The sequence below is a fragment of the Rhinolophus ferrumequinum genome, chromosome 4 (assembly GCF_004115265.2).
Source record: "Rhinolophus ferrumequinum isolate MPI-CBG mRhiFer1 chromosome 4, mRhiFer1_v1.p, whole genome shotgun sequence".
Lineage (NCBI taxonomy): Eukaryota > Metazoa > Chordata > Mammalia > Chiroptera > Rhinolophidae > Rhinolophus > Rhinolophus ferrumequinum.
Window position 1 is genome coordinate 45606165 of NC_046287.1, and position 16273 is coordinate 45622437.

General features: G+C 34.7%; 1 protein-coding gene across 1 annotated transcript in view; it reads left to right on the forward strand.

Annotated features, from left to right (window-relative positions):
* The window catches only part of PCCA (propionyl-CoA carboxylase subunit alpha), a 341190-nt gene that overhangs the window by 189286 nt on the left and 135631 nt on the right, over positions 1 to 16273 (forward strand). Inside the window, exon 21 of the mRNA XM_033104125.1 lies at positions 3384 to 3492. Within this exon, the coding sequence (XP_032960016.1) occupies positions 3384 to 3492 (109 nt within the window). The remainder of the gene's footprint in view (positions 1 to 3383; positions 3493 to 16273) is intronic.

Consider the following 16273-nt stretch of genomic DNA (forward strand, 5'->3'; position numbering starts at 1 on the left):
TACCTCCTTCATAGGAAAGAACTTGACCCAAGCAAGAATACCATACCCAACTTAGATATCTTCATTTGTCAATATGAAAAGAGATCATTTTAAATAAAGATTAAGAAACATATCACTATATATACCCTTTCTGAGGAAATTACCAAAAAAAGTACTTTAACCAATATGAAGTAAAGATTATAGCTTAAATATACACATTTTCCCCCTCTACTACATTGAGTTTTTTAAAGACAAAAGTCCATAAAGAGAGGAAATAGCATTTGGGAAAATGAAAAGCTGAAAGATGACTTAAAAAAAAATTAACATTTATTAGACTTAGGGTTTACATCCAGAGAAGTGTAATGAAAAGAAAAATCCCATCTCTAGATTATCTCTGTTACTTGTGTTTTTTAAATGTTTGTACATCAGTATTCTTTTCCTTCCTGGTCTCGTCACTCTCCCCAACGGTAACGACAGTACAGTTTCCAGAACATAATTTTATGCATATAACAGCATGTTTGTGTATCCTTTTTTCATATCAGCACTTAACAGTGAAAGGTGATTCTTAATTGACTTAGCAACCTACGAAAGTTGACTCTTAAACTACCAATGTGAAAAACTGAGAAGTAGCTTATTATCACTGCAGCACCCCTCAGAAGTCTCAGTAATTATTAGTTTCAGGTACCTTGGGAAATCCCTAAGGATAGGACTATTGGTCTAAAATCTTGGGAAGATTTTCTCCATATCTCCTCCCTCACTCTTCAGGGTGAGTGTCTGTCCTCCACCCTGGCAAAAGCTTTGAGATTCTTCTCCGTAGAGAGTAAAATACTCCCTGTACCACAGCACACCAGACACAGTTGGACGAGGATCGAGTGAACATGGATATGCTCAGCCCTTGCTTCCTACTTGGATGGAAATCACAAAGAAATAGTCTGACTCAGTATGAGAAGTAACTGTCTAATGATTTGTGAATCCTTGAAAAAATTTGTCAGTGTCCCATGATTGGCAGAGTTCTGTAGGTCCTAGATAACATCTTCATTCTGCTATAGAGAAAACATCCGCACTGCAGGGAAAATGAAGTAGATGATCTTTGCAGCATTTCTCTGTTAAAATTGCCTGAGATATTCTCAAACAAATTGTAGAAACAAGTTTAGTTAAATTGTAGAAGTAAACAAGTCTTCAGCACCTTATACATCAGACAAATTTATTGGCAATCAGTCTTTGGTAAAATTTGAGAATCAGTTCCAGTATCGGTGAAAGGATTATAGTTGATATGTATCATTTTGACTGTGAGATGTGATGAATGATGATGGATTTTATTTGGAAACCTTCTTTCTCAGTTGTCTGAGTCAGTGCACCTAACAGTTTATTAGACCAAATGAAACACTGATTCAGCATCTTGCAGTTTGAAGGATTCCCATAATGTATTGCCTTTTTCTCTGCTGATGATAATATGATGAGCAAATGTGTCTATTTTTTCTATTTGACTGTGGATCACTATGAGAAATATGTTCTACATCATGACTTAATGTGCACACACAGGAAAAATACTAAGTGGTTTACATAGTTTGATAAACATGAGTCTAAAACAGTTTTAATCAAAGTGAGATCGTAGACCTGCAGCATCAGCATCACTCTGGAGCTTGCTCGACATGCATTCTTGGGCCGCACCCCAGACTTACCACCAGCCAGTCTCTGCAGGTAGAGCACAGAATCTGATTCCGATGCACAGCGAAGTTTAAAAACCACTGGTCCTCTTTATTCTCCAAAGAGCTTTTGTGGGTATATCTATTGCTATTTGGTATATTATACATTAAAACTTCGGAACTTTAAAAATATTTACTTATTTATTTTTAAAGTAACAATAATAAATCCATTACATGTTGACACCAGAGCAATGGTGTCATCACGTGTCATATATCTCTTGGATCAGGGAACCTCCATGGTAGAGTCCTGAAAAAAACGAGAGAGAAAAAAAGCAAATAAATCTTAGCATTATGAAAATAGTTTTGACCTTGCAGTCTCCTGAAGGGCTCTTGGGAGATTCCCAGTAGTCCCCAGGCCATACTTTGAGAACTGCTCTTGGAGACTGTATGTTGTGAGAAGAATGAGACCGAATTTCTGTAATCCTCATATAGGGTAATTAATTATGGAATCATGGGATGTTTTCATCACTGCTTAAGTGTTGGGGGGAAGTCAGGAACTTTTCAAAGCCTGTAAGTGTGGTTTATTAGGCCGTGGAGGGGCCTATGACTGAAATCCCAGAACCAGTTGATAGATCCCACATTGGTGTTATAGTTTATGTAGCTTCTAGGTTTGTCTCAAAGAGGGTTGGATTACTTGGGGCTTTCTCTCCCCTTCAGTTTCATGACACACTGCACCTTTCACTTTCAGGAAGTACCAGCCCATAGAAAAATGTGCTGCAGATCTGGAAAGTGTTTATATTCTAATTATGAATATGTTTAGTCATTTCTATTTTGAGTGATTTTTTTAGACACAATGTTCAAATTACTTCATTTTTTTCAAATAAATTTAAATACTACTCGATCATTTTTTCTTTTGTGAATTGTACAAGTAGCATCTTATTGCTGCTGATGACCCAGCATTCAAATTGGCCAGACGGTACTATTTAATACTCTATTATTTGTGTATAGCACTGTGGTAAATAAATCGTGTTAGAAATTGTGGTGAGACTCCACAGTTCCCAACGAGAACCTGTTAACCTGCAGACCCTGGAGTACTGAATCCTGTCTTGACTCATACTTCTTGATGCATTACACAAGTAGAGCAGACCTTCCTGCTGCACAACACCCAGCCAGACCAGGAGCTCTAACTAGGATTTGCTGTGCTAGACCACCGCCCCCAGGTCCTGCTGTATTATGGTAGGAAGTGAAGAGGAATCGATTGGTTGGCTGGCTGATGGGGATTCAAACCCTGACCGCATGGAAGAGTATTTTCTTTTAACCCTCCACACTACAAAACGTGGCCTAGCCAATGTCCTCGACCAGTAACACTACCTTTCTACTTGCTTGTTACCCTCATTCTCTTTAAAAGTAAAGTTGGGGGTAGGGAGTGACAAGAGAAGCAGATGTGAGGAGCTTGAAGCTTTTCCTAGAGATCTCTGTATGGTTTTTTTATTTGTAATTGTTTTGTTCTATGTATGATTAATATCTTTTTTTTTCCTACTTAGACTATAGACTTCCAGTGAGCAAGGTTTTTTTTTTTGTTTTATTTGAATAATCCTGTTCCCCCTGTACCCCCTGCAGGCCCCAGTGCCTAGTACAATACTCGCTCCATAATAGACGCTGGATAAAATACCTATTTAATGACTAATAATTGTACACGATAGAAACATAGACGTTAACATTATATATGTATGTGATTGACTGGTTAATTTCCCTCAGGACACAAGTTAACAGAGGATGAGAGAAGCCAGTTGTTGGCCATGGCGGCATCACTGTTCGTGGCATCCCAGTTAAGAGCACAACATTTTCAAGGACATGAAAATTCAAGGTATGTTATATCTTTTAAACCAGAATAAATGAGCAGAAAAATGGTGATTATCGAATCTGCATAGTAAATAGCTAGTAACAGATCTGATTGGTCTCAGTTCCAGAACTTATTATGAGTGTTTGGAGAAGTATAAGAAAGTGACAGTACTTAAAAATGGTATTGCTTTTATTTTGTTCAAGTGAATTTTTTAAATTCAGAAAATAAAAAGGGATGTTGGCCCCTTTAATTTGGACGTTATTAGAGGTAAGAAGATATTCTGAAACCTTATGGAAATCTCTTCTAGTAATTTGTATTTATTAATTCTGTTTTATAACTTTGTTCATCTTGAAAAAAGTTTTGAGAAGTGTTATAATACTAAAATTTAGGAGTGAATCTTAGCAGTTAAAATATGTATATATTTGAGAAATTCATTTCTAGGATACAGGAAGGAATTATTAATAACATCAGTTGAGTTAGTTATTTGTGAGCCCTAAGTGTATGTTTTAGCTTCCTAGTGACCTAAGCAAAAGGGAAAACATGCTTTATCCAAGGGCAAATAAAACAAAATCGTTGAGATATTAATGCTCCTAAATGACAGGATTATTTATTATAAATGTCTGTGTACTTGATAGAGTAATCCTACTTTAGCAAGTATAATCCACTTCTTGCTAGAGTGATGCTGTTGATAAAATTATGTAACTTCAACTTCTTTTTCTTTCCTTTTGCTTTTATACAAGAGGAAAAACAAATATTAAAAAGACAAAAAGATGGCAGGTGACCAAGCAGCTCTGAAGAGCACAATTCAAAAGCTTACACTACCCCTAAAGAATTAGGTAAAAGAAAAAGTAATTTGAGTTCAGTCTATATGTTAGTGGCTAATGTAGTTTTACTCAGAAAATCTTGGAGTAACTAGTCCTCTTTTTTTGTTCTCATTCTGAAGACAAAAGTATAGGAGACTTAATCTTTTTTAAAGTTATGATTCAGTAGATATCTAGGGAGAGATTAGAGAAAATAGAATATCAGTAAATTACTAACTGACTGGAAGGAAGAGGAAAATGGTCACTAGAGACATGAATCTGGTTCTTTTTTTCCTATTTGTGTTGTCCAGTGTGGTAACCACTAGCCATGTGTGCCTATTTGAATTTAAATTAAAAATTTAGTTTCTTAGTCACATTTCAATGTCAATATCAATGTAGTTACTAGTCACCTTTCTATTCCCAGTGCTCCATAGCCACTGCTGTATTGTAGTCAGTGGCTGTTGTATTGGGCATCAGATAGAACCTTTCCATCATCACAGTTCTACTTTCATCAAGCTCTGTTGGGACAGTGTTGTTTTGGAGGGATGTATGTATAGGAGAGATCCTAGATTTTTTTAAAAAACCAGAATGATACCTTGTATTATTTTTTATTTATTCTTTTGGTAAATACAGTATTTATATCCTGATTCCTTTACCTTCATATGTTATTTGGACCTTGATTATTTCACAAGTCCTGAGTATAGCTAATGGTGAACTGGTTTGACCTTTAAGAAATGTGTTCAAATTCTTTTCAGAGTGCTGATTTCATTGGTAAGACTCTGAAGATTTAAAAAAGACAAGAATAAAAATTACCTATAATCCCACAAACTCTTTAATAACCACTTTTAACATTTTGATATGTTCCTTTCCAAGTATGTATTTGTGTGTATATATACGAGGTCTGGCAATTAAATTCATGAATGAGTTGCTAATCTTTTTTTTTTGATATCAGAGGGATTACTCATTATGAATTTATACCAACTGGACAGTTAATCAAGTTTACTATTTAGAAGTGCTGAAAAGACTGTGTGAAAAAGTTAGATGACCTGAACTTTTCACCAACAATTCATGGCCGTTGCATCACGACAGTGTACCAGCTCACACGGCACTGTCTGTGAGGGAGTTTTTAGCCAGGAAACAAATAACTGTGTTGGAACACCCTGCTACTCACCTGATTTGGCCCCCAATGACTTCTTTCTTTGCCCAAAGATAAAAGAAATATTGAAAGGAAGACATTTTGATGACATTCAGGACATCAAGGTAATATGAAGATAGCTCTGATGGCCATTCCAGAAAAAGAGTTCCAAAATTGCTTTGAAGGTTGGACTAGGCACTGGCATCGGTGCATAGCTTCTCAAGGGGAGTACTTTGAAGGTGACCATAGTGATATTCAGCAATGAGATATGTAGTACTTTTTCTAGGATGAGTACGTGAACTTAATTGTCCAATCTCATACGTATGTACATATATATATTTACATATATGCATACATGTACATATATACACATAATTAGAGTTATGTGTATACTGGGAATATAGTTTGATTTCTGTTTTGTTTTTTAATGTAGTATTATGTTGTGACTATATCTTTTCTTTATTCACTAATCTTTGGAAATATATATATTTTTTATTTTACAGAGAATTTAAAACATAAGCAAACCTTTGTCCTTCAAAAAACAGCATCAAGAAAATTACTAAACAATGTAGCAATTGGCAGAATGTATTCAGAGAGATATATCTGATAAAGAACTTGAATCTGTAATGTATAAATAATTCTTACAACTCAAAAATAAGCCAAACAACCCACTAAAAAAATTGTCATAGACTCTTTATCAAAGAAGTTATATGAATGGCAAACAACTTGATGAAAAGATGTTCAACATCTTCAATCATTAGGGAAATAAAAAGAAAAGTCACAGTGCTACCACACTACACACTCATTATAATAATGTAGATCAAGTGGTGAGTTTTTAAATAAAAGTGGTATATCCATAAAATAAAATACTATTTAGCAATAAAAATCAGTGAAGTACTGATGCATGCATCAACATGCATAAATCTAAAAAGAAAACCATGTGAAGAGAAAGAAACCAGTTAAAGAAGACTATAATGTATAATTTCATTTATTTGAAATTCCTAGGAAAGGCAAAAGTGTAAAGACAGATCAGTTGTTGCCTGGGTGCAAGTGTTGATGCCACAGAATTACTTCTTTCTATAGTCTGTGTCCAAAACCATAAACCAATAATTATTTTAAGTGCATTAGTCTGTTAAGTAAGGTAGAAAACAAAATGTAGAGTTCAAACCAAAGTTACAATAATACTAGCTTTTAGTCTCATAGTTGTTTTTTTCTAATGTATTAGTCTCTTAAGTCATGTGGAGAACAAGAAGTGGATTTAGACGCTGTTGTTACTAGCGTTTATAAGTGTCCATGTATTTGTCTTTATTGAGATATTTATTTTTTCATGTGGCTTCTTGGTATTGTGTGCTTTTATTTCAACCTGCATAACTGCCATCATCCTAGAATCCTCCTCCTCTGATATTACTGTTGAACTCATTACCCTTTAGAAGTTACAAAAAATTATATTAATGAAATATGTAGGCCAAAAGTTCAGTTATGTAGATAATTGTGCACATATTATCTGTTAGCAAATAATTATTTATTTTTGGTGAGTTTGATTTTCTGTTGAACTTAACACTTATTTAGTAGGCCAATTTATTGTGAAATTGCTACCACCCATAACAACAGAGACCTATACCATCTAGCAAAGTACAAAGCATAATCTTGTTTAGGCAAAGGGACTCTAAGTGAGTTTTGCTTGTTCGCCAAAGAGGTCCAGACACCACAGCTGATGGTTGACTGTTCACATTTTGGCTTCAGAGTCCTGTTTTCATTATTGGCTTGGGAATGGAGTCTAAGAGTCAGCCTCCAGGTGTGGCTGCATATGACTCTGTCACGGGCGTACTCGTGTAATGTTTATGCTTCCAAGCGCAGTAGCCTGCAGCCCTTCCTTTGTGTTGCTTGTTTTGGCTGCTGATTTTATTTTCCCAATTTCTCTGTGGGTTTTACTCTTTCATCATTTATAACTTGGAAAAAGACATCAATAATATGTACCCATAGTATTTGGATAGTAAAAAGATAGCAGTGCATTTTAGAAAAAAAGAAAAGTTAATGTCAGAAACAATAGCAGTTTTTCTTAGGATGACTAAATTTGGTGAACATAATTAAGTTTCTACATAAATACATGTTGACTTACCGTGGTGTTATTTTTCTTTATAATTGTTCTTAAACACTTTTATGGACAGAAATGAACCATTATAAGTTGTGTTAAACAATTGCTTCATGTTATTTGAAGCTACCATTATTTTGTTGGCATTGTGGTTTGGTATAATTTGTTTCCCTAACTGATATTGATTGGAGGAAAAAATAGTAAAGAAAACAATTTAGTCCCCTTCAGTAATCTTTTATTTAGTTTTGCTGAAAAAGCCTGTTTTCCTTAGGTCCAAATGTTGTTGCTCACAAGTCAGGATTCACCTTTCTGAGCTAGGCCCTCCCCTTGCTTTACTTTGATTTATGTCCACCTCTGCCATCCCAAGCTTCTCAGATGCTACTGAGAATGCCACTCTGTCTTCTGTAAATTTCTGTATTTCTTCCTTTCCTCATTGGTATTTCTGCATCTGTTGCTTTCTTTTGGTAGGTTTTGAGATGGTGCAAATTGGCCTCCAGCCTTTCTTATGCTTTATCACAAACTTCCTAATCCATGGTTTAATCCTTCTGTTAAGCTATCTGACTAATGTATCATTGTAACGGTGATCACTTCTAGAGAGAGCCAGGGCAACTTTCCTGGGGGTGTAATAGCTGGTGACCAGATCTCTTCCCTCGCTGAGGGCTGTTTTTCATCTCCAGATTACTTTGCATGTTGTGAGACTTTGGCAGGGCATGTGGCTCAGTAAGTAAGCCCTTGACTCCCAGTGCTCAGGTCTAAGCCATGCTGAGGTTGATGTGGGCATTGTTATCTGTTGTTTATATTAAATCTATCTGTTTTAAGGTATTTGAAAGTAAATGTTGATTCCCTGGGTTTTATAAAAGTATTATTTTTTACTGCAGATACATAGTAAATTATTAGATTTTGATGGCCTCTTTTTGCTTGCGTTTTGCTTCCTTTTCTTTCTTCCTTTGCCTTTCACCATTCCCCAGAGGATGTGTTCAAAATTCTAAACACTTAAATCAGCAACATGTAACTCTTTAATCCATTTGGAATTCATTCATGTGTATCTTGTGAAATGAGTTTCTTCTTTTTTTGTGATTTTGGTAGTTTACTTATATTTCAACCTACTCCCCCCCCAAAATAATACCTCTTTATAACCTCAAGGATGGCAAGACAGAAATATATGTGAGTGTCTTAGTCAGTTTGGGCCATATAACAAACCATAGACTGAGTGACTAAAATAACAAACATTTATTTCTTACAATTCTGGGGGCCGGAAGTCTGAGACCAGTGTGCCAGCGTGGCGGGGTTGTGGTGAGGGCTTTCTTCTAAGGAGCAGAAAGCCTATTTCCCATATCCTCACATGGTGAAAGAGGGCAAGCTAGCTCTCTGGCCTCTACTTATAAGGACACTAATCCTATTCATGAGTGCTCCACCCTCATGACCCACCTACCTCCAAAGCCCCCTTTTCCAAATGCGATCACATTGGGTATTATACTTCAACATATGAATTTGGGGGGATACAAACATTCAGTCAACAACAGTGAGTGTATGCTTGTTCTCAAGTGCTCTCTCTGTCTCGCTCTCTCTGTCTCTCTCTCTCTCTCTCACCCTCCTCTTCCCCCTCTTCTTCTCCCTCTGTCCTTCCATCCCTCCATCCCTTCCCCTCTCTCTCACCCCACTCTCTCTCCTCTCTCTTCCTGCTGCCCTCCCTTTCTTCACTCTCTCTTCTTTCCCCACTCTCTGTCACTTGTGTGACTTGCATGCACACTCACAAACACACAGCACACACATATAAGTAGGTGTGCATATGTTATATAAATGCATTCTGTGGTTAGTAGAAAAGACTAAAATTTAGAATTAGGAGTCTAGATTGTAGTCACAACAATACCATTTTTTAGTAATGTGACCTTAGTTATATTTTTTTATCTTAAGCTTACCTGTAATGGGAGTAATATGTATTTTGGCCTGTTTCATATACTTTTGTGAGTTTAATTAATCCTGTATAATTATGTTTTAATATCCAAATTCTTTCACCTAATTTTTATAAAGAAATAAGAAATGAATTCTATGTTGTTGTGTAAAACCAAGTAAATGCTTTATAAATAAGAAAAAAGAAAGCTATCAAGAAAAGAAACAGCATTTTTAATTTGTTTATATCAGATAGCTATAAATATGATAAGAATGTAGAAATTGGGATCTAGTTATCTTCAGTGAAGTAAATAATAAGATGGCTTGTATTATAATCCAGCAAACAGGACACCATTAGAGTTGTTTTTAATGTTATTTAGTCAGATCATTTGTTTTCTTTTTGATTTCTTATTTTGTTTTTAAAAATACCTAAGATTATATCAAATATTTACTTTATTCTATTTCTATTCTTACATAGTTTTACTTTATTACATTACCATTTCGTATTTTAAATTTATTTTACAGGGTGATATGAGGTTGAGATCTAATTTTACTTTTTTTATATAGTTAACCAGTAGAATCAGTCCCATTTATTGACTTGTCTATTCTTTCCTTATTGATTATTAATGTCACATTCATCCCATGAAAAATTCCAAATATATTATGATCTATTTTTGGACTTTTCTTTCCATTTCCACTGTTTGTCATTCTATCCTTATGTTAATAATTTGTTTTCTTTTCCAAAAATTTATTGATCATTCTCTGGCTGAGCTTTGAAAGCACTTTGATATTGGAAATATAGTAAATTTGGACAAAACTGACATCAAATGTTGAAGCTTTTAAAAAAATAGATGACTATATTTATTGAAGTCTCTTTGTTTCTGTCATTAAAACTTTATAATTTTTCTTACTCTAAGTGTATATTTCTTGTTTATTCTTAGATAGTTTATATTTTTGTTTTGTTATTCCTAGGTTGTTTATGAATGGGATATTTTTCTCATTTTGTAAATGATTTGGTAAAGAGACACTAATGGTATTTGTATTTCTTTTTTTATTGTGGTGAAAAACACATATAATTTACCATCTTAACCATTTTCAAATGTACATTATATTAGTGTTAACTGTCTACACAATGTTGTGCAACAGAGCTTTAGAACTTTTTTGTCTTGCAGAACTGAAACTCTATAGCCACGACCTGACTTCCCATTGTCTCTACCCCCAGTCTTGGCACCCAACATTTTAGTTTCTGTTTCTATGAATTGGACTACTTTGTATTTCTTTTATAACAATTCTTCTTTCTAAACTTTTTAAAAATTAGTTTCAGGCATACAAAGCAACATACTAGTTAGACATTTACACCCCTCACAAAGTGATAAGCCCCTCCCCCCCAGCTACTACCCCTCTGACATCTTATATAGCTGTTACAATAACATTGACTGTCTTCCTGATGCCATACTCCACCTCCTGTGACTATATATATATATATTTACTTATAGATGACATACAGTATTATTCAACTTCAGCTTCAGTTGTATGGCACAGTGGTCAGGCGTCTGCACAGTCTATGACGTGATCCCCTTGCTCAGTCCAGTGCCCCTCTATCACCCTACCTAATCTTTACAACACGGTTGATTATACTCCCCACACTGTATTTCACATCCGCGTGACTATACTGTGTCTACTAATTTGCACTTTCTTAATCCCTTCACCTTCTCCCCCATCCCCTCCCCGCTCCCATCTAGCAACCAACAGTTTTTTTCCCTATGTCTGAGTCTATTTCTGTTTTGTTTGCTCATTTATTCTGTTCTTTAGAATTCCACATATAAGTGAGATCATATGGTATTTGTCTTTCTCAGTTTGACTTATTTTCACTTAGCATAATATTCTCAAGGTCCATCCATGTTGTTGTAAATGGTGATATTTCATTCTTCCTTCTAAACTTTAAAAAGTCATTATAACTTTTCATTTGATTTCAAGAGGGACAATCATATAAGCTACTGAATCACTTGGAACGCTTTTGGGTACAAGTAACTGAAACCCTGATTCAAACTAACACTATTCTCACCTCACATTGAACAAGAGGTTCAGAGGACAGGAGGGATGATGTCCGATGCTTTCATCTGTTGATGCCACTTCTCTGCCGTTGCCTTAGCCTTGCTTCCTTCTGTGTATGGCCTTTATCATAAGGCTGTGATAACAGGACAGCTGCCGAAGTTTCAGGAGTCAAAGCTAGATAAGGGTCAGAGGATTGTTTCTGTCTCTAAAAAGGGAGGAAACCTTTCCCAAATGTTACCCTGCTAGCTATTTCTCAGTTCTCATTAACCAGAAGTAAACCTCCTGTGCATTCCTAAACCAGTCACTGAAAAGGGAGTTGTATTATCATTATCTTGGACTATTTTTCTGCTGTGAAATACATGTTGAATAATCAACTAAAGTGAGCACTGCACCTTTTAATAGTAACTCCATGCCTTCGTTTTTATGAGTTATAATACTTATTGTTTATCTCGTATTCTACTGGCTAGAACTTCCAGTATAGTTTCATGTTTAAGAGCACAGGCTTTTGTGTCAGATACTTGGATTTCTCCCTGGTTTTGCCAATTCTTAGCTATATCTTAGGATAAATTATTTCACCTCTCTTGGACTCAGTTTCCTCATTTGTAATGTGGAGATAATAGTAGTTCTTAAAGAGTTTTTGTCAATGTCAAATGAGATACATAATACTTAACCTAATGCCCATCAAATTTTAGCTATCCCTCCCAATTTTCTGATTTTTTTGTTTGTTTGGTTTTGTGTTTTTTTTAAATCTCTAATGACAAAGATTCTATTTCAAGAGTAGTGGCAATGATATATATTTGTTTAATCCTGATTAACTAGAATTCCTTTAGTGTTTCAGTATCTACAGGTATGTTAGCTGTTTGAAATAGTTTTCATTATGTTAAGGATGTATTCTTTTATTCCTTATTGAATCAGAGAATTAGATATGGATATTAAGTATTATTACATGTCTTTTAAAATCCACTATTGATCATTATGAGAGTTGAGTTAGGAAACTTAGAGAATTTTGCAAAGAAGAAATGACTTGAAAAATCCTACCCTCATTGAGCTTACCTTTACATGGAGGCAAAACAGATCAGTAAAATATGTAGTACATCAAATGATGATAAATATTTTGGTGAAAAACAAAACAGGGAAGGGATATAGAACATACTGGGGGTGGATGGTAGGGAGGTTGGGAGTTTTAATGTGCATTAATGGAAAAGATGGCAGGAAGGATTAGCAAGATAAGAAGATTCACATGAGAGCAAAGACCTGAAGGAGGAAGGAAGTGAGCCAAATGAATATCTGCTGGAAAAACTGTCCAGTCACATCAGACAGCAAATGCAAAGCACCTGAGGTCAAAGTATGCCTGGTCTTTCTGAGAAATACCAAGGAGACCAGTGCAACTCGAGAGGAGTAAGCACGCTATAGAGTAGTAGAGGTGGAAGTGTGTTAGGTAGGTTGTTGGAAGGACTTAGTTTTTACTGTGAGTGATATGGGAGCCACTGCAAGGTCTTGAGCAAAGAAGAGCATATTAACAAGATCATTGTGACTGCCATGTTGTAAGCGACTGTAAGAGGGTAAAAGTGGAAGCCAGGAGACCAGATAGGAGCACTCCACATTAACAAGCCAAAAAGATGCTGCAGATCCAGCAAAGGAGACTGAGAATTAACAACAGAGGAGATTAGGTGGCAAAGTAGGTTGGGGTGGAGTCCAGAGAGCTAAGTGAAGAAAGGCTATCAATGAAGCAGGAGCGTTCAACTGAAATATGTCAAATGTGAAGAATGACTATTAACCATTGATTTTTAACAGTGTGGAGGTCATAGTAGACCTTGACAAGAGCAGTTTTCAGAAATGTGATTGTGCACCCCACATCTCTTAAACACTGCTCATGGGTACCCAGAATTCTGTTAGGCTATTTTATTGCATTCCCTCTATTTAGTCATTTGGGCTAGGACAATTAGATCATCTTTGGGTCTTTTGGCTCCTTTGCCTGAACGGAAATTTCAGAATGGTTGGGGTGGTGCATTGGAACCAGCACTGAGTGAGGTGTCAGGAGTCAGGATTTGGGACCCAGTGCCACTACCAAGTATCAAGGTTGTACAAGCCTTTGTGCAAATGTTTCAACTTTTAATTCTAGTTTCCTCCTCTGAGAAATGGCAATGTTGGAGTGGATAATTCCTGAAATCGTTTTTAATTCTGATCCTATTTGACTTGCATGAAGGCTACGATTTTACTTTCTGGTTTCTACTTTGACCTTCTAATTTCTCTTTTGGTATTTGAGGAGAGGTTAAAGACTCAGGGAAAGGAACACCTTCACTATGGGCTCTGATTATGCTGATGAACATACCTCAGCCTGAAAGCTTTTTAGAAATGAAGCATTCATTTTTATGGAGGATTACTTTGGGTGTATGGAGTCAGTGTATAACCACTACTTTGAGCTCATACTTCATAGAACATATCAAGTATCTTGACTGGCTCCAGAGCCTGTCATCAGTTTAACTCTTTTAGTTTCAGTCGCATAATGGGAAATTATATTCACTTGAATTGCAGTCATTGTGTCTACATTTGTATTGTATTTTCATTCCTTATCTGGCTTCCTGATAAAATGGACAATCAATTTTTTTAGTGATTTTTACCTGACAGATGCAATTATATGGGTTTTTTTTCTTGCTATTAAAAAACTGTTCTTTCCCAACTTTAGATTTATAATTCATTCATCTGTTAAGTTTTCAATTAGAAGATAAAAATTTAAAGTTTTGGAATATGATCTTAATCTTGAAAGATAATAACATAAAAAGAAACATAAAAAAAGTAGCCACGTGAAAATAATTTCCAAGTGAAAGCAAGTATTTTTATACAGTTGTATATTGGCTCTTTTACTTACATGTCTCTGAATTTAAAAGGACATATCAAATTACTAACACATTTATACCATCTATAACAATAAAACACAACTTTTATATTACACTTGTTTCATATTGGTTCTCAGATAAGCTACTTTATTGTAACAATGAAGTTGATGTTCTGATAATTGACTATAATAAAAAATAATACTTTGGGTGTGTATTTGGGAACATACAGAGCCCTACTATGCCTTTGGAAATATCTACTTTCATTCGAGCAAAGAAATCCCTTAAAAGTAGCAAGAGGGGAAAAAACTCTAATTCAATCATTTTCTTTTAAGCTTTCCTTTTTGCAATTTCTGTTGTGATATTTTCATTTATTTAATGAGGCTGTCTTGGATGATTTAGAAATCTGTGTGAGATTAAGCATAAAATATTGATTCAGTGGAGAATATATAATATTTATACATTTTTTACTAAATATTACATGTTAAAATATTTTTCTTTTCTTTAATTCTACTATAAGAGCTGAATGGAAGACAAAATAGCCTCATTATTGTAGGAGAATTTCTGTGTTCCCTGCAATGACTCCAAAAGCTCTTGCACACTTCATCAGTATTATTGTAATTCTTTGGCTGCAGGATATTTGGCAGCTGTTGCACCCCACTGGCAAATCCTATTCATACTTCTTTTCCATTCACCATTGCCATTGGAGAATTGATTTCTCTCTCCTCTACTCTAACCTTTCCCAATTCATTTTGGATTGTTCAATGTGAAACATTTTAATTTCATATCATACAGCTATTCAGCTCACAATCCCTTTTTTAACCTGTCACCAGGGTAACAGCATAGCATGCTTTCTTTAGGCAATCAAGTTTTTATTTCACATGCTTAATGTTGCATTAAATGTTTGCATTGTTTAAGTCCCCCTGCCCCAATACTTTGAACTCTGAATATGTTTTATAGAATAATGAAATCCTTGATTTTTGAGTTAAATCTAAATCAATACTAAATCAATTCATAATAAAATGTCAAATGCTTAATTTACATAATTCAAAGATTGTTATTAAAAATCCAAGTTAGCTGATCTGTGTAAGGGAATTTTCTGTAGGCAAAGGAGGAATATTTATATATTTGTATATATAACCTTGTTCCAAGAAAAGTAGTTAAGGATGGTTTAGAGAGATTTGTCAGTGAGATCAGTAAAAATTGAAAAGTAATAAAATTGGTGCAAATGGAAAAATATATCTTTTGAAGTCATTCCTTGATTTTTCTGTATAATGCTTTTTTCTGTGTGTATGTATGTATGTGTGTGTGTGTGTGTGTATACCATAATGACTTATGTATTTGTTGATGAGTAAAGTAGTGTAGTACAATAAGATTAAAATCTCTTCTAGGAGATTGATTTGGGCATTATGTTTATTAACATCTGTTCTTCAGTTTAGTACTACCTTTTTCTTAAAATAAATAATTTAATAATGATAGATTAGTAAAGATGAAAATGCATATATTTAGATCTTAGTCTTTATATTAAATTAAATGGACTTAAATTTTCTTTATAGTGCTACGTTTTAATTTTTATCCCAAATAATAGTTACAATGAAATTTTTTTCTGTGAGTAAATATTTTGAAATTTGGAATATTCTAATAAATATAAAGAAATAGACAAGAAAAGGAAGAGCAGAGACTAGTAACCTATGTTGTTTGAAAGCACTGTTATTTGAAAAGATATTAGCATGGCAATGTCTTCATATACCATTATACAGTCTCTAAAGTTTTCACCTTAATGTATATGATAAACTCTGAATTAAGCTGCCCACTTTTTTTTCTTTTAAACTATCTTTATTTTACCTTTAAAAAATCTTTTAAAAAGTGTATGTACATATATATGTGACCCTCCATGTAGTGCTCTTTGGAATTTCTGGTTTGTAACAATGTGTCAGACTAGTTTCATATATTGCATGCTCATATGTAACAAATAGCCCTGGATCTAGATAACACTGGT